This window comes from Lissotriton helveticus, chromosome 4_1 (genome assembly GCF_964261635.1).
Source record: "Lissotriton helveticus chromosome 4_1, aLisHel1.1, whole genome shotgun sequence".
NCBI classification, from domain to species: Eukaryota; Metazoa; Chordata; class Amphibia; order Caudata; family Salamandridae; genus Lissotriton; species Lissotriton helveticus.
In genome coordinates, this window is record NC_136063.1 from 400362031 (window position 1) to 400380650 (window position 18620).

Sequence of the window (18620 nt, forward strand, 5' to 3'; positions counted from 1 at the left end):
CAGTGAGTCATACATGTATACACACATCTAATCCCTTACCTATGGATTCACTCATACATGCTGTCAATGAACAATAGAACACTATCAAAAATACTTATACATCTATATCGACATTAAACAACAGCACGCATCCTATTCACATATGAAGTCATCCTACTCACTTATGCAAACAATGGATCATACTTACATATTTACTTAGCAAAACACTTATACATACACCACTTCTTCTATTCATTTAGATAGTAAGTCATACTTAGTGAATTATAAAATCATTATTACAAGTATACAGTTATCCATACAGTCACTCACACAATCATTGTGTCTTATGTATACTTATTTATATACAACAACTGACACATACACTGCCTTTTATTTTTCTAGTTTGTTGGACCTGTACCTTTGAGAAATATATTTGCTCATCACCACACCCATAAAGAGATTCCCTCACCCAAACTGTTAGAACATGTAGTTTTAACTTCATATATCTACTGAATAAACTATTCACACATCTTTGGACAGTCACACACCCTCCACCGAACCACACACACTTTCACACTCCCATACAAATACTCAGTTAACTAATCAATAACTAATATAGACTTTCACATAGCTAGTAACCAACTGTAGAATCAGTTTACACAACAACTGACAAAGTGATACAGATATTCACACAGTTTAGTCACTATCCACTATATTTAGTGAGACATTATAAAATGGTCAAGTAAACAGTCAATTACACTGCTACTAAATCCTCCATCCAAATATTTATTTATCCACTCATTCTTCAATGCAAATTGCTATATATATAATGCATATTTAAATAACGAAGCAAACCACATTCACTGGATGATGTCATCAGTGATGTCATCAGTGATGTCATTTGAGATGTCATCAGTGATGTCACTGACCATGTCATGAATGATCTAATATGTGACCTCATCAGCAGTGGATTGCGGGTGCGCGATATATACTTAGTACAACTAACTATATAGGAGCAATTTCAATGGTTTTTTATGAGTAAAATGTCCAGCTAACTATAACACCACTAAAACTTATAGTTTTTTGAGTGAATTTCGAAGGTTTTGAAAAAGCTAATTCCTAACTATATAACTCCTGAAACCTGTTTTTTTCAGTGAATATATATATATATATATATATATATATATATATATATATATATATATGTGTGTATATATATATATATATATCTATCTATCCCACTCACTACTTTGAGGATACCCCTGGAAGAGAACTAGGATTACAGGTAATTAACTTATCCTTGCCTTTAGCGACTGCATATTACTAGCTGGTCAGGTGAGATTTGGTAACCAGGCCATGTGATCCGAACATGAAGAGTTGCCTAGCCTGTTATAGGGATCTAGTGCTCATGGTACAGAGTGGTGGCCCCGTTTTTTATTCGGGCATACTCTTTGCCACTGGTCTCATTTTCAGATTGAGACTTGAACTCTTCAGTTCTCAGGTTTGATTTGACTGGGGAAGAGAGTGAGGAGGGGCTCCAAGAACCTTTAGATAAGGGAGCTCAATAGATTTGTGCCCTCTAATGTCATGGGACACTACTTTAAATGTTTTATTTAATTAGGTTTGTTGGTTCATGGTTTCTTCTACTTGTAGGGCAAGAAGTATAACTATTTGTTTACTAGTACCATAAGATTGCATTCCCCTCTCCAGCATATAGTGGATGTCAAGTATAAAGTAGAGAGCGGCTGTCCTAGTAGTTTACCAACTGCCTGAAACCCATATTGAAGAGATCCAGGTTGTGGGTGCTGATTGATGAAGGAGGAATTGCTCAGTGGTCTTGTATAGGAGTAGGATTTCCTTAGTTGGAGAAAAAGGTTGACCAGAACCTGCCAGTCCAAATAAGCCAATTATAAAAGATGGGTTATGTGCCATGTGAGTTATTTGATTAGGGAAAAGCTTACAACGAAACATGTTGGGGAAAACATAGCGCTGATGAGAGATTCTGTGTTAATCCAGTAGTACAAGCCACCATGCATTTATTTATTCATTTTGAAAGTGCATAAATGTTTAAGCTGCTCCAAAACAACTTTACAATTGTGAAGCATTGCATACTTCACAATCCAGTTTAGCACACAAAGTAATAATAAAAAATAAACTCTGATCGAAAATAATTTTTAATGTTTTTTTAAAGTTTTGAGTCCAAAAGCAGAATTGGTTACTGGAGGCTACTAAAATGACAAGCAGTTACCAGACAATTGTTTAACGCAGGTTGGGGGGGGTTCCAGCCAGGGTCAGTTGGTTTGCAGGCTGGTCCACTCCAATGCTTTCATACTTCTCATGTTGCTGAATATCTTCCTTCAGGTCACTCTCAAAGCCCCAGACGTCCAGGGGCTTTACTACAAATGTATCCCAAATTCTTCATTGTGGAAGTCTTTCAAGATAGTCTGGTGTATTTGCCTCTTTATAGAATGGGCCTATTTAAAGAAAAAACGTATTTTATTTTTAAAAAAACGAATCGTGACTCGTTTGAGTTTAGAACCTCTACTGGGTCAGGTGAGAACCCGGCTGTGAACAGGACTGCCTCAAAGGCACAAATCACTCCAAAGTATGATTTAGTGTCCTATGCCATCTTTGACATTCCTCCCTGGGTTCAGTGATGGCATTCTGCTACCTATTCATTCCTTTCTCCCCACAATCTAGGCTAAGTGGGACTGTTCAGTTTTTAACTCATCCTTGTCTTCTTGTCAGATCACCTTGGAGTATCAGGTCTTTAGTTTTTCCCCAGGAATGTGTTTCATGCCTCACCTAGGAGCTAACCACAATCACTAGAGGAGAAACAAACTGGCCAGGCTGTTAAGCAGCAATAAGCTGTGCTTAGAAGCGCTTTGGCAAGTATGTGTATCAAATATGCATAGTCATGTAGGACTGGACTCTATATAACCATTTCCCCGGTGTGCCCCATGTCAGTTTGCGGATTTATGATTTTTAATCAAACGCAGACATTTTCTCTAATAAGACTACTGAAGCCGGCACAGTGAAATGATGCCTTAAATCTTGTCACATCTGGGACATGACAAATTTGTTAGTTTGTCCCACGTTTACTCATGCATTCAGACTCTGGTGAGTCTACATTGGCATGACTTTGCTTTGCCACTGCAATCTTCACGCTGCGGTCACCCAGAGCGACACTGTTCTCACTAATCTGGTTAACGTCCATGTAAACTACCACCCACTTGTGATATTTAACGTTTGTGCCACAGGTGCCCTTACTACACCTGTTACTGTGGCCTTAAGTAAAAATGAAATTTGGCAGTTGGCGTCAGGCAATTTCTCACCATGATTTTAGGGGTTTGAACATATGTACTGTGTGGCTGTTCAACCGCCATCCTAGTGCCCAGAGTTTAAATTTCCTGCTGAAAGCGGTTAAAAACAATGGATGAAACACGCAAAAGGTGCTCTTTTATACATGGCATTGTTTAAGCAAATATGAAAAGTACCAAAGGTCAGAGATGTTGATCAGAAGGATCTAGTAAAGTAAAATTGACTTAAAATGTGCCTTAACTACTTCGGGAAAAGGTTTCTTTCTTAGAGGGCAACTTGCGAAGAGAAGAGAGCAATTGCTTGCTGAGCCACTAGACCTAAAAAGGCAGGGCACCAAAACAATGGTAGGTGTCAATCTGAGCTTTAATCAGCTGGGTCTTACTGATAAAATTATAAACTGTGTCTTGGTGGTTTAGTATGAAGTATTTTAGGGGAGCTGATATTTTTCAGGAGTACTTAAAAAGCTTCCGTTTCCAGTCACTTGCTTCAACAGTCTGTGTGTAAGTAAATATGGGTTTATCCACATGAACATTTTAGAGCAGCAGCACACTCAAATGATTGAAATTAAACTTCAGTTGCATTTTGTGTTCCTGAATAACTAGCAGTATTAAATAGTAAAGAGTTGCCAATAGAATATAGTAATATCAGCGCTTAGTGCCAGGCACAGTATGAATGTGTAATTGTTCATCCTAGTACTACACGCTAATAAAACAAACTGCTTATGAGATTTGTTTCAGTATATTACTTCATCAATATGGAAACTTGATTATACATTTGCAATTGAAACTCACTAAATGCAATCGCTTATTTATGCTGGATTGTTGCTTGTCACGTATTACAAGCCTATTCCTCTTTTACAGTTTGTTGCATATTTCAAGAATCCGGGTAAAGGGCTTCTCGATTATTCACTTGGTGTATGTAAGCTGTCAGGAGTACAGCTGAGATGAAAGGATTTATTGAAGACGCAGATACATCCATTGGCCTGCTAGATGAGGCTGCAGCTTTTCGAGATGTTATTGATCACTATATTTATGAACATACGATTGTAAGTGTCTGTTTTTGTAATTTAATATTGGCTTTGCATGACCAACCTTATCTACCGATTGTTAGTATACTGTCAAAACACTACACTGTTTAGTTCAACATGCAGAACCACATCCCACTTTTTAGTATGGCAAACTTTCGCAACCCAACTAGCTTTAATGGCAATGGGGTGGGTGATTATTATTTTTTTAATCATAAAACATTGTGTGGTAATGAATTATTTGTAGACGGTGAATATTCTATTGCAATGGTCACTAAATTTGCACAGACATCTTTATAGGGTTTCAGTGACTATTATTTGTGTGGGATCAAGGAAAGTGTCTTGAATTGTGCTAATCCTTCGAAAATCTTTGTTTCCATCACACTTTAAATTTACAAAAAACAGTGCTTCATTTTGCTTTACTAACTGCTGAATGTGTACGGTTAATTTACATGTGTTTGCATTTTGTTGTCTTTAGGGAAAAACGGCACCCTTTCCTGTCACGCTTCACGCATCACATAATTCGCTTTATTTTTCTTTCTTTGACTGCAAAGTGAGAAGAGTTTGTAGACACAAGTCCTGGTTAACTAGCAGCAAAAGACAAAGACTGACATTTGACTTCTGTCTTTGAAGCCCTGCAAATGTGACTCGATAAATACATAATTTATAAGCAATTTTTTTTATCGCTTGGACTTTAGTACCCCACCAACCCAAACCCACAGTTCAGGAAACACTGATCTATAATGTCTCTGCTGTCTGAAGCACATATGATGGTGCCATTGACAATGACTGATAGGGTCTCACACTGCTGTCATGTATGACAGTTTGTGTATATCTATATATGTGTATGTATGTGTGTGTGTGTGTATGTATGTATGTATATGTATATATATATATATATATATATATATATATATATATATATATATATATATATATATATATATATATATATATATATATATATATTTTGTGTTTGGAAATTTGTAGCCTTGTTATTAAGATAACAAGTGCCAGAATTTAAGAACATCTGTACTGAACCAGCCTGAATAGCATGGCGTGTTACATGAAATGATCTCTAAGGCTAGCTTGCTCTGTACAGCAGCCTGTCTTTGACAGTCTTGAGACTGTCACTTGCTCTTGTGTGGTATGCTGGGGAACACTTAAAAGAAAAGAGAATAATCTCTCCATGAAGGCAAAAAGCTAGAGCAGCCAATATTGCTTTACATTTTCCCATCAGTAAAATTATAAAACTCCTATTTTTAAAAAGAAGTTTAACGTATAGTAATGTATGTGTATCATGGCACTTCCAGTCCGGGATTAACATGTGTCCGATCTGAAGATTTCAGTTATACTAAATGGGAAAAGTAAGAGGCTATACCTTGCTGGTAGAAAGTTGTTCCGTACAGGTGGGATTGCCCTCCAGACTGCTAGCATTGCTGCCCTCTTAGACATATATGGCCATGCGTCTTGGGAGCTCATTGAATGTTTCAGAAAGGTACTGCCAAAAGGCAGGAGGCACGATTTTGCTGGAGTGGTTGTTGAAGGCCTGCTGGTTTCGGTAAGAAATCTGGCTATTGGTGTAGCAATCTTTGTCACAGTGAACCACAAAAGTAATTAATTAACCTATTAACCTATTAACCTGTGCTTAGCCTATGTAGAGTATTTATGCAGCACACAAACAGTAATAATAAACTTAATACAAGAAAAATCCCAAACAATTTAGAAAAATTGAATACGTTTTAATAGATAAATTGATACCAGCACAGTAAAATCCATACCAGCACAGTAAAATCCAATCAGTAGGACAATAGATATAAAATTTTAAGTGAATGAACATCACGCCTATAAGCAGAAATTAATACTTGCGGTCACCTGGTTGCGCTACATGGGGGAAAAAGTTCAGGCCAACACAGACTGAGCAGGAGTATTGTACAGGGACCAAGTTAGTCCAGCTTAAAAGTTACCTTAAAGTCCAGAGCTTTGTGGCTGTCTGTCTGATGCACGAAGAGCAGGCCGGGCGTTGCGTGCTGTAGAGTGCAGCACGAAGAGCTTTTGGGTGTCGTGGACCATCATTGCTGTAGCAGGGAGTGTAGTGTGATCCTACTTTGCTGGTCGTTGCTGCTCGTCACTAATGCGGAGAGCCAGTCTCACCAGAGCTACACGTCTGCGGTCATCGTGGGTGTTAGTCTTGCCTCAAAGGGGAGCGGTTGCAAACACCCGAACTTCAGCATTTTCACTTTTAAAAAAAATATATTTTTATTAACATTGGTCATAAGACCAAACAATAGACTAAATCTGAAAAGGAATTCAGGGAATGGCTTTGAGTATAACAAAGTTAAGCACCTAAAGACACAGGTGGAATACCAAATTCTCGTTGTTACTCCCGTGACTCTTCGTCTTGCCCCCTGCATTTGAACCAATACCCTCAAACTTTCCTCCATTTCTTAGCGCAACCCCTACGCCTGTATATAGTTTCTTCGGCCCTTTGACACCAATCAAGATCCCGCCTCCACTGCTCCCATTGCGGAGGTGCCTGTGACCCCCACCACCTGGCAATGTTCTGTTTCGCCACCCCAACTGCCAATGCTAGCCAGATCTCTGTGTACTTTTTAGGTTTTGCCTGGCGAAAAGATGCGCTCTGCGCATCTTTTTCGCGCAGGCGAAATCCTGATGAGATCTGTAGTGTGGCTCTGGGTCGGCCCTCGTCATTCATTGGCTGGCTCCATAAATGGAGCCTAGCCATTGGACGAGGGGCCTGTCCGTCAATGCCGGACCAGATTCAGGGGCGTTCCCGCGATTCTTTGGCTTTTGCCGACGTCACGCGACGTCAGCCGAAAGCCGGGAACCCCCCCGAATCTGGTCCGGCATTGCTGTGCTCGGGGGTCTGCTTTAGATGGTATGCGCTCAGTTTCGTGTAGAGGTTACACACCAACACAGTTTCCTCACATACATATTAATCATGAGCTGTTAATGAGCATTCTATATACGTATACCGTATGACCAAAAATGCATTTGTTTCAACAACTAAAATAAAACTATAGCGCCAATTAAGTATACGCAACCAGTGCAAAAAAGTTATTGGCGCTTTAAACCTTCTTGTTGGGTGGAGGTGGGCGGCGTTTTGAAAACATCTTCCTTGTGATGAAAAATGAATGGGGGGGGGGGGCAGTTTTTAACAGTGGGTATCGTAGACGGCTGGCAGGGTGTGCGCGGCACTCGGTGTGTGGCAGTGCCAACCTGCCAGGCGGACAGGCAGCTCCCAAGAGGGGCTCGGGGGCAGCAGAGTGCGCCTCACACAAGGTCAAACGCTCCGGCCGAGCCGGGAGCACCGAGGGCAGTCGTGCAGGGGGGCGGACCCGCGACTGGCAACCCGGGGGTAGGGCAGCCAGCAAGGGCATGCTGTGCAGGGCGCTGGGGCCTCGAGCGCGGACTACAGGAGCCTCGAGGGGAGTCGGAGATACAGAACAGGACTGCGTAGGCATGCTTAAGAGCCCCTTTGGGGCAGGAGAGGGTCGGGTGGCAGGACCAGGTGGCACGTGGGGCAAAGGCGCCCGGTGGGGGAAGGACCTGCAGGAACTATGGGCAGGGTGGCATCAGTCCTCGGGCAAGCGCCTGCGGGTAGGGTCCGGCAGTGGGTAGGACTGGGGACTTTTGATGGGATTGAGGGACAGGAGTCCAGAAATAGGACTAACGAGGGTCTGATGGCAGGAACCATGGGCAGGGTGGTATCGGTCCTTGAGCAAGTGCCTGCGGGGTAGAGTCCGGCAGTGGGTAGGACCAGGGACTCTTGAAGGGATTAAAGAACCGGGGTCCAGAAACAGGGCTATACAGGGTCTGAGCTGGGGGCAGGAACCCCGGGCAGGGGTCAGCGGTCCTTGCGCTGATGCCTGCGGGGTTGGGTCCGGTAGTTAGACCGCAGGACTGGGCATGCCCTGTGTAGAGGAGATGCTTGGCTCTGGGAATAACACTACGGGACTCTTGGAGGGCGAGGGAGACTGAAACATATGAGGGCAGAGGGAGAAAGTATGACGGCGGAGGTCTGTGGTGGCGGCTGGAACCCTGGCGGGACTGGGGAGCCAGGACCCCAGCAGTGCGGGGTGGGGGGGGGGGGCGCTCGACAGGAGCCGACAGGACAGGATCACAGACAGGGTAAGGACAAGAGAGCAGAACTCGAAGGCAGGAATGCACTAGCCACTGGCACTGAGGCAGTAGAGAGGATTCACGGGTGACGTAGATGGGTGAAGGGGGCATCAAGGGTCCTGGGTAGAAAATAACGAGCCGGGGGAGAGGGCAGGCCAGATGGCAGCACAGTATGGGCATGCTGCGCAGTGGCAGGAATGGTGGCGGGTGCCAGGCTTCTGAAGGAGGGCGCAGCGGAGAGCCGTGCCCACGCAGAGCGAAGCCAGCAGCATCAGCACTGGGTTAAGTACCCTCATGTCCCTGTGTGCTGCAGCGAGCACCCCGCGGCGTGCCCACGGGCGCCGGAGATAGCTGTCAACCCGCAGAGGCTGGTCGGTGCCAACGCGTGCCATTAACGCCTTATCCTGTTTATTATTGGCAGTCTAATATGAAAAGAAGATGAACGCTGTGCCCTCGTTCTTATGATGCGTTTTATTATTTGATATCAAACCATCGGGGGTTATAGCTAGCAGCAGTGCAACAGGTGCAGTGGCACCGGCGCCAACTGATGCGAGAGGTTCACTGGACCTCAATTGTAGCTCCCTTACTTCCAAACGATGCTGTAAGGGACTGGGTGGAGGAGTGGGGGGGTCTTTCCCTGTAGTAGGGAGGACAAGCTACCCTTCCTGGACCACTTCAAGCCCTTTAGTCTGGTAATACTATAGAAGTGTCCCTTACAGTGTGACGGAATCCCCCAAAAAGTGCCTTTGAGTTTGAAACGTGCCCTGTGTGTGCGCCCCGCACTCACCTGTGCCAGCAGGCGCTCCACGTGCTCCCGCACCAGCTCCCGCAGCTGCACCCCCGGCTCCCAGCGCGCCCCCAGCGGCGGGGCAGCAGCCAGCAGGCGCCTGGCGCTGAAGCTCAGGTACAGGCACCCGGCCAGGCAGGCCAGGCACAGGCAGCAGGAGGCCAGCAGCGCCCCGGCCGCGGGCGGCGGGGGGCAGGAGGGTCCGCGCCCAGGAGGTGCCTTCCCGGACACCCCACCGCCCTCCGCGGCCGCCAGCAACAGCATCCCCCGATCGGATGCTGAACGCGCTCCCGGTGGATGCTCCTGAGCCGGGTCCGCGGGTCCCCTGATGGGGCTGGATGAGGGAAAGACGTGAAAAGGGATAATCCGGGGTCAGCAGGACCCGAGGGGAGCGGCAGCGGCGAGTCTCGGCGGTATTAGCGCCTGTCCTGGGCGGTATTATTAGCACTTGTTGCGCCCTCTGGCTCCCAGCGGTAGCAGCAGCAGCAGGCGAGGAGGCGCCCGTCCGGCAGAGATCCCTCAAAGAGTGGCTGCTCCCTGCGCTCACTCACCGGAGAGTGCCTGCGCAGCCCCCTCCCCCGGCTTAAATATCCCCCTCTGCCTCCTGCCGGCGCTCCCGTCCCCCTCCGGAGAACCTTGTGTGCACCTTGATGGGGCAGTGAGCACTGTGGCCCCTGTCCTCTCCCCCAAACACCCCCCACACTCTGCCCCCCTCAGATGAGCGTCAAGGGGCTGCGAGTAAACACCAACCCCCTGCCCGGAATTCTCCGCTCATGCAGCCCACTGAACAACGTGCCAAGCTCCCTGGGCACTACCTTGAATCATTTGCCCGGAAGCTGCCCTTATAATTAGGGCTCCCTGTTTTATGTTGTTTATTTTTGGGGCATCTCATTGTCCACGTTCATTTTGTGTCTTGAGAATACACTGATTTGCAAAATAGTACATGTTCAGATTTATTTAACTGATGGGCATGAACTCATACTTTGATGCCTGTCGGGTATTAATTAGCAAATGAAGCAGCCAGATGTAACAAACAATTACACCCATGTGTAAATATTGCCATATCCGAAACGCTTCGATCCCAGCCCCAAACTTGCGCATCACTTTAAGAGTCTATCTGAAATATTCCAGAAGACGACATAAAATGGCCACGCTGTGCCCCTTTGACCTCATCTGCTAACATCTTTATTATCTCACATCAGGTCATTCATGGAGTCTCTTCTCAGTGACCTCGGACTCACCGAGGAAGAAGGCACACTGCCTGCCTTCGCTCATCCCCAACTTTTAGCAAAAATCGCTCAACACGTGAAGTCGAATTCAGTGGCATCTCGAAAATACCCCAGTGCAAGCCTCACCTGGGCTGTCTTTCCCTAAAGCCGAGAATAAAGAGGGCGAACCGCTCCAGCCCGGAATTTCCTCAGTTTTTAGGTTTTGCCTGGCGAAAAGATGCGCTCTGCGCATCTTTTTCACGCAGGCGAAAACCTGATGAGAACTGTAGTGTGGCTTTGGGTCGGCCCTCGTCATTCATTGGCTGGCTCCATAAATGGAGCCTAGCCATTGGACGAGGGGCCTGTCCGTCAATGCCGGACCAGATTCGGGGGCGTTCCCGAGATTCTTTGGCTTTTGCCGACGTCACGCGACGTCAGCCGAAAGCCGGGAACGCCCCCGAATCTGGTCCGGCATTGCTGTGCTCGGGGGTCTGCTTGCGGGTGTTGTGAGTCTGTGGGCCGCGAACAGAGAATGCGGGCGGGCGTCCGCTGAGTGAGGCGCCTTTGAAACCGGAGGTATGTGCGTTGCTTGAAGGGGCCGCATGACACGAGGGGACTCGCAGGGGACGACCCGGCATGCTGATACCAGACTGTGTGAGAGGGGCGATTCTATACGTAACTAAGAGCCCACAGCCGCCATTTTGGAGACCCATTACACAACGGTTGCGGGCGGAGTTGTGAGAACAGTTAGCGCCGGAACTCCCTTAACTGGTCTTCACTGCTGCAGACATCTAGTTGTTGCGAGCTGCCACAGTTCACGAGTGGGGGCTATAGGAGTACATAGCACCAGTAATTGTACATTGCAACGGGCGAAGTGCTGATTGTACTGGAGGGGCGCTCTCACTATGTGACGACAATTGTGGAAGACTCGGCCAAGACCCAGGTAGCTGTGCACAAGACCCGTAGTAGTTAATGGGTCTGTGACTGGGTTTCGCAATAATTTGATATTCAGTCCGTTTGGCAGTAGGTCTCGCCTGTGCCAATTTATTTTAGCTGTGCAACTTTGATTTTAAACAAAGACAACATCCTTCTTCTACAATTTTTTAGTGTGAAAATAGTAATGCTGTGTTTTGGATTGTTATCAGTCATCCTGAAATGACCTACTGCCTTCGCCAATGCTTGTTCTTTCTGTGACCACCATTGCCTTGTGCAATTGTCTTGTATCTGGAGCCACATTACCAGAACCAGCGTAAACTAGTCTTAGTAGCAACCCTGTAGACTGCATGCTAACACCACAAGCAAATCACACTGAGAACACGCACTTCACGATTGGAAGGGGATCCTAAATTTCAAAGGCTGAACCTGCCTGGTAGGCGAGGCCTGCCCAGCATTGGAGGGTAAGTACTGGCTTCGTCGGCGAGGAGTTCATTCAGCTTTTTTTCTCTGCAGTGAAGGAGAACCTTCACCCCACAGTAGAAGAGAAGAATGTGGAAGAGCTAGGAGTAGTGCTGCGGCTGCGTCACTACTGCCTCTCCAGACCAGGCCTGAATTTCGGAAGCTTCTGTAGAGCTTCCTTGTTGGACCTACCAAGGAAGAAAGACCCAACTTCCAAAGAGCGAGAAGGTCCTTCTGAAGAGGAAGTGCTTGTCTCAAACGCCTTCAAAGCCCAGCCCTGGAATGGCTTGCATGTGGCAAGCCTCGATGGATACCGGCTGCCCCAGGCTTGAGCAGTCATCCTGAGCAGTTGCCTAGAAAAAGCAACACCTGGCTTGAAGACATCTGGCTCTGAGAGTCTCCGTCCCCTTGAAGCATAGACAGGGTGAGCCTGCGCCGTCCCGGTCCTCCTTATGTGCCGTGGTGCAGATACGTAACTCTCCTGTCACAAACGGGATCTCCTGCAGAATGTGACTTCAGTCCCTTTCCATCATCTGAAGGAGGTCTCCCTTCGTCAGGAATCGTAGGATTTAAAAAAATATATATTTTTATTATATTTTCTCTTATACAACTGTAGCATGGCACACAAGTTTTCCAGAGGTTTTACTACATGATAGCAGCAATCGACACATTATTCGTGAGGACACGAGCAGTGTGGGAACGTCGGGCACAATTTGTGAGGCTGGTGTCTGTTTCGCTAATGGGTGTCATCTGAACTGCTTGGCGTTATCACAGTGGGACTGTGCCCCCCCACCCCTAACACGCCTACATTTGAAATCCTTAGTATGTCATCCATGGGCCCCATAACTTGTCAAATTCCCTCGGGCTTCCCCACGGCCTGTATGTCACTTTCTTGGCTGCTATATAGAGGTCCATCCTCCTTCTCAATTCATGCAATGTGGGGGGAGTTGGTGCCCCCAGGTGTTTTGCCAAATCCTGTCTCCCCGCCAATATTTCATATTTGCAAAAAGTGGTTTGGCCCTGAGGAGATCTATCTCTGTAGGTATTCCTAGCAGTAGGTATTTGGGGTCCATTGGTATCGGTGTGCCTAGTATGTTGCTGAGTTCCCTGATGATGGTGACCCAGTAAGCGGCTATTACCTGACAGTGCCATAGTGTGTGGAAGTTCGTTCCCCTTTCAGTGTGCCATCGAAGGTATTGAGGTGTTGCCGCCTTACCAAAACCATGTAACCGGGCCCTATCGTAATACGCCCTATGCAGCATTTTGAATTGTATCGAGTGGAGGCATGATTTTATCACCACTTCCCTGGGGTGCAGTAGGGCCGCATCCCAATCCAAATCATCAGAGGTCTCTAGTTCTCCCTCCCATTTAGCCCTGTGGCTTACTAATGTGTCTGGTTGGTTGTTGATCAAAGTCTTACCAGGTGATCGCCTTTTCTCCAGTTTCCCCCCATAAGAAGCCTTCCCGGTCCATATTCAGGTATTGCTTTTGTCTCAATCTGCTCTGCCTTCCAATCGTGAGTGATTTGCAGGTAGTTATAGTACTGTATAAAGGTTAGTTCAAACTCCTTCTGAGGAAAGTTGAACAAAACAAGCCCCCCCCTCCAGTATATCTCCTACCTTTGATATCTCCAGCATGTCCCAGTACTTGAAACCTTGCGGCTTTTCAAATTCTTTTAATCGCGTTCCAGCCCATGGTTGAGTCTCCTGCGTCACGCGATTATCCCAATGTATTCCCGTTTCCGCTTTTTTTTGTCCATTCAGCAATCGTCACTTGCGTTGCTGGGAGTAACTTCTTTGTGCCTTTTTCCCCCGTACAGATTATGGGCCAAACTGAGTTTTCTCCAGTGCGTATGTGGGGTGCAGGAACCTTAGAATTGATTGATCTACCTCTTATTGTTCATGAGCTATTGTTGTTTCAGTCGCAGATAGGATTTCCTGGTGCTGTTCACTAGTGTGACGTCTACTTGACTTTGCAGTACTGGTGTTGGTGCCTCTGACATGTGGGTGATCTCACCCACAGGCATACTCTGCAATCACAGGTGATTTCTAACTCCCTGGTGCCAACCTCTCCAGCTGGAGGAACAGTGGCTATCCGGTGTTGGACACTCCTAATAAGCTGATATTACTTACCACTTTTGCCACTGGGTGGTGAAGCCTTGGGCATCACTTTTGGTATCGTGGCAGGTGTGTTTGGATGAATTCTAAGACCTGAAGCTGAAATGCGACTTGTGCATACTGAACCTAATAATACCATTATTGTCGATTGTTGGTCTTCATCTTAAAATCTCTTGGAAGTATTATGCACTCAATCTATCCAAGAAACCCAAGCACAGCCAAGCCGCCCCCCATGGGATAACATTGGCCACAGAGCGCAATGTTAACTAACGGCTCCTAATACTGAGGAGCTTTAAAACTGCTTGGAGTTGATTCTCTGACCCAGAAAATTCTTCAAACTTCATGTTTCCAGTACCCATCTCTGTTTTACTTTTTGAGCAATTCACCTATGTATAAACTAAGTAATTTTCTTTGGAAAGACGAACATTGTCTATATGATAACGCTATGATGTGTTATTGGCTGTGTCCGTTGTAAGCTAGGACATTTTAAAGGATTCAAGCACAAGATTATCTTGGTAACTGATGCAAAGCTCATAGTTCACAAAGTACAGAGTATTCATTTTATGGTGAGGGAGGACGTTTCCAAGGAACTTGAGTAGTTGATAAATTGTGGGGTCATAGAACTGATTGATGTGTCAGATTGCATATCTCCTTGGGCCGTAGCCAGACAGGTGTGTGGCTCTGGGTGGGTGTGTGTGCCTCTGGGTGAGTGTGTGTGCCTCTGGGTGAGTGTGTGTGCCTCTGGGTGAGTGTGTGTGCCTCTGGGTGAGTGTGTGTGGCTCTGGGTGGGTGTGTGTGGCTCTGGGTGGGTGTGTGTGGCTCTGGGTGGGTGTGTGTGGCTCTGGGTGGGTGTGTGTGGCTCTGGGTGTGTGGGTGTGGCTCTGTGTGTGTGTGTGTGTGTGTGTGTGTGTGTGTGTGGCTCTGGGTGGGTGTGTGTGGCTCTGGGTGGGTGTGTGTGGCTGGCTCTGGGTGTGTGTGTGTGTGTGGCTCTGGGTGTGTGTGTGTGTGGCTCTGGGTGGGTGGGTGTGTGTGTGTGTGGCTCTGGGTGGGTGTGTGTGGCTGGCTCTGGTGTGTGTATGTGTGGCTCTGGGTGTGTGTGTGTGTGGCTCTGGGTGTGTGTGTGTGGTAGTAATTGCTGTCTGCTGAGCTCGTCCATAGGGTACAATAGGTCTCACATTTGCGAGAGATTAAGCTATTGGCATTGTAAATGACAATGCCATTTATTTATGTTTAAAAAAACATAAATAAAAATAATGTCAAGAGCAATGCCAATAGCTCTAACTTTAACAAAGGCAAAACCATTGCATTGTAAATGCTTGTTTTTTTTTTTTTGGAGTATACTCTGATGCCAGCCAAAGGTTCTTGATCTGGGGAGGTACCTCTTTGGGATACGGGACTCAATCAAGCAGTGGCCAGCAGGTCACCTTTGTAGTTGTAAAAAGTCTACTGTAACTCAAGTTCCTATAGCTCATGTCCCTGTAGCTCACACAGGAGATTGGCTGCCTGACCCTTGGAGTGTCTCCGGTTAGCCTGCCATAAATGTAAGCGTGCAAAGTCTTCCTTCTCAGACAACCAGGAAGTCCTCCGCAGCAGGGCTGTCAATCTGTAATGTCTACAGGTCTAGGAGTGTTCCGTCTACGGATTTATACCTGTTGCCAGCCTTTGTGTGGGGCTGGTAGTGTAAAGTTCTTCCTCCGTCAAAGCTCCAAACTGGGGTGGCAGGGCTGGTTTGGTGATTGTGCCATGATCCTCTTTTGAGAGGAGTAGTGTGCTATACAAGTAATCAATTCAACTTCCTGTGTGCATGCAGGAGGCAAACCCCTTTGAAATGTAAGTGGTGCTGAGTATGGCCTTCCCCAGCCACCTTACCAGGATGGTCCATCCTGTCCAAATGAGTCCCCTTTGCTTCCCTGTCTGGAAGCAATACACAAAGCCCAACAACAAAGCCATTCACATTCCTGTGACCCAGTACGCTTTCAGAAGGCACAAATGATTAGGACAAGAAAATATAAACTTTCTAAAAGTGGCATTTTCAAAATTGTAACTTAATATCCGACTTCACACTTAAAGGGGATTTTAAGTTAAAATTAATTTGACTGTAAACAGCATGTCTCTATCTGCTCCCAATCTAAAATGATCACTTATTAAATTTAATAGTTAACCCAGTGTTACTTAGTGGGAGAGATCGGCCTTACAACAGTGACACGCGACTTTAAGATTTTTGAACTAATAGGACATGTAAAAACATAATGTACTACTTTTTAAATACAGTGCACCCTAACCTATGAGTTTTTAGGGACTACAGTAGGGTCTGCATATAGATGTGTGTATTAAAAAGGAAGGTTTAGGTCTGGAAAAGGTTTATTTTGTTAGATCAAAATGGCAGTTTAAAACTGCACTACAGGCTGCAGTGGCAGGCCCCAGACAGGGTTTAAAAGGCTGCTTTAGTTTGTGGCACATTAAGTGCGGCAGGCCTACTAGTAGTATCTAATTTACAGTATCCCTGGTACATTTGATATTATTTGCCCTGGGGCTTGTGAGTAAATTAAATGTGCCAATAAGGTGTAGGCCTATTTTTAGTGGTAAAGTCAGCAGAAACTGATTCAGCAAAACAAGAGGAGTGAAGGCAAAAGGTTTGTGGGAATACCGTGCCAAGAATATCTGATGCAATCGTTTCTGACCAGATCATCAGTAGCGATAATGGACTACTGCCATGGAATAGCTTTAGAATATTGACATCGCCTAACTTCTTTGAGAAGCGGTGTTCATATAAAGATAAAGCTTCTACCTTTTTGTGGCACGATTCACTTAGTTTTAAAATACATGATGCTAAAATGCAGTGGATGAAAAGAGTCTGAGATCCTGACGGCAGGTCTGAAGTAATCAAAAATTCTCTTGTAGGGGAATTCAGTGTATAGTCATAAACATTTGATTAGTCCCGCCCACGTGCGGGGACCCCTGGAACACTTCATTAGATATATCTTCTTAAGTTTTCATCTTTCGCCTTTCTTTGGGAAGACCTGTAGAGACACTTCAGAGATAGAAAGACAATAATGCAGCCTAACTAACTAGGCTAGACTGGCAATTACTTAATCTTGAAGTGAAAAAAGGTAAAAAGTGCTTTTAAAGTTTTGCAATTTATGGAGTTTAATACATCTAGAAAACTCCCCTTCACAAACCACTTTTTTATGATAGAGAAGAAAAGGTTGGACAGAGAAGGCTGCCATTATGTCTTGAAAACCTATACCGTGCCTTTAAGAATCTCCAGAGACCAACTGTATCCCATGATGCACTGCTAGTGGCAGTTACTTTAGTTCTTTTTTTCAGGCTACTGTTAGCAGTACCCGGGAGCATTGAGCTCTATCTCATTTGGTGTTTTTCATCAAACATTCCTTCAGAATTTATCTTTTTACAAGTTTACTCAATGTCTTTGGTCCTTCCCTAGCTATTGCTGTCTTTTTCTGACAGATTTTCCACTGTTTTTTAGTCAAAATGCCTTCCTTTTTGGACAAGTGTCCTGACTGTGGAAGGAAAAAGGCCAAATCTGACTCTCCCAGAGTGTGTATTCTCTGTTTGCCTGCTTCTCATGTTCCTGATACATATCCCATCTGTAAAACCTTTTCCAGGCACACCCTACGTGACAGAGAAGATTTGGCTCCAAGGGGTGAAGGAGCGAAGAAAACAGCAAGTAAAAACCACAGGTGTGACCTCTGGGTGAGGAGAGGGTCCATCCTCTACCAAAACCCTGTCTGCAGCCTCTTGGGGGGATATCCAGGCGAAGAAGAGCGGAAAAACATCACCGGTCCTGGTCGACATCGAAGACTACGTCGAGGGCAGGTATGGCGACGATATGTTAACCGTCGACTCAGGCTGTGGTTCGAAGCGACACCAACGCTCCACGTCTAGGAGAAGATCGCAAGGTCTCGTTCTTCATCACGGCAGAGATCGCCGTTGAAGCCTGCGTCTCCTCGTCAACGCCGACCCATCCGCGCCGATCGACGTCGACTCCCCATCCTCAAGCAGGCACCGACTATCTCCATCTGACAGTCACAGTTGATCGCCATCGAAGAGGTACCGACGGTTGCAGTCGAGGAATCACTGACTGTCCACATCGAGAAGACACCGATCTCAGACTCTATCAACAGTGAGTCTGTCGACGTTGAGAGGAAGTTTAAGGTTGAGACTGTCGAAGATCGCTGTCGACAAGTAGGTCGACTGCGAGGGGGAGATCTTTCAATGAATCTTTGGCTCCTCCTCACTTCAGACAGCTTGTAAAAGGAGGAGCTTGATTTATTCCTCGTATTCGGAGTACTCCGAATGTATAGACCAACGAGGACACCACCTCACTCTGTTCCTCCTGGACTAGCGGAAGATTCTCCTTCGCTGCCTCCTCCGGGGCCTACTACTCCTCGGCCCACGACATCTGCTGTGCCTCTAGGTCGGAGGTCTAGGTCCCGTGCGAGGTATTCCCGCAGCCACCAATGTTCCTCAACACGCTTTCATCACGACCTTGTTATAAGAGATCTTGCTCCCGGCACACAAGGGGCACATCCTCCAAGTACGGGGTGATATTCACCTACACTTTCGGATTCTCCTCCTCAGAGGGTGTCTCCTATTGACGACATTACCACCTTTCAAGAGGTTCT

General features: G+C 46.1%; 1 protein-coding gene across 2 annotated transcripts in view; it reads left to right on the forward strand.

Annotated features, from left to right (window-relative positions):
- AZIN1 (antizyme inhibitor 1) overlaps positions 1 to 18620 on the forward strand; it is a 590344-nt gene that overhangs the window by 81732 nt on the left and 489992 nt on the right. For both annotated transcript variants that reach the window (XM_078686910.1, XM_078686911.1), the window contains exon 3: positions 4161 to 4345. In XM_078686910.1, coding sequence (XP_078543036.1) covers positions 4244 to 4345 — 102 coding nt within the window. In that variant the 5' untranslated portion in view covers positions 4161 to 4243. The remainder of the gene's footprint in view (positions 1 to 4160; positions 4346 to 18620) is intronic.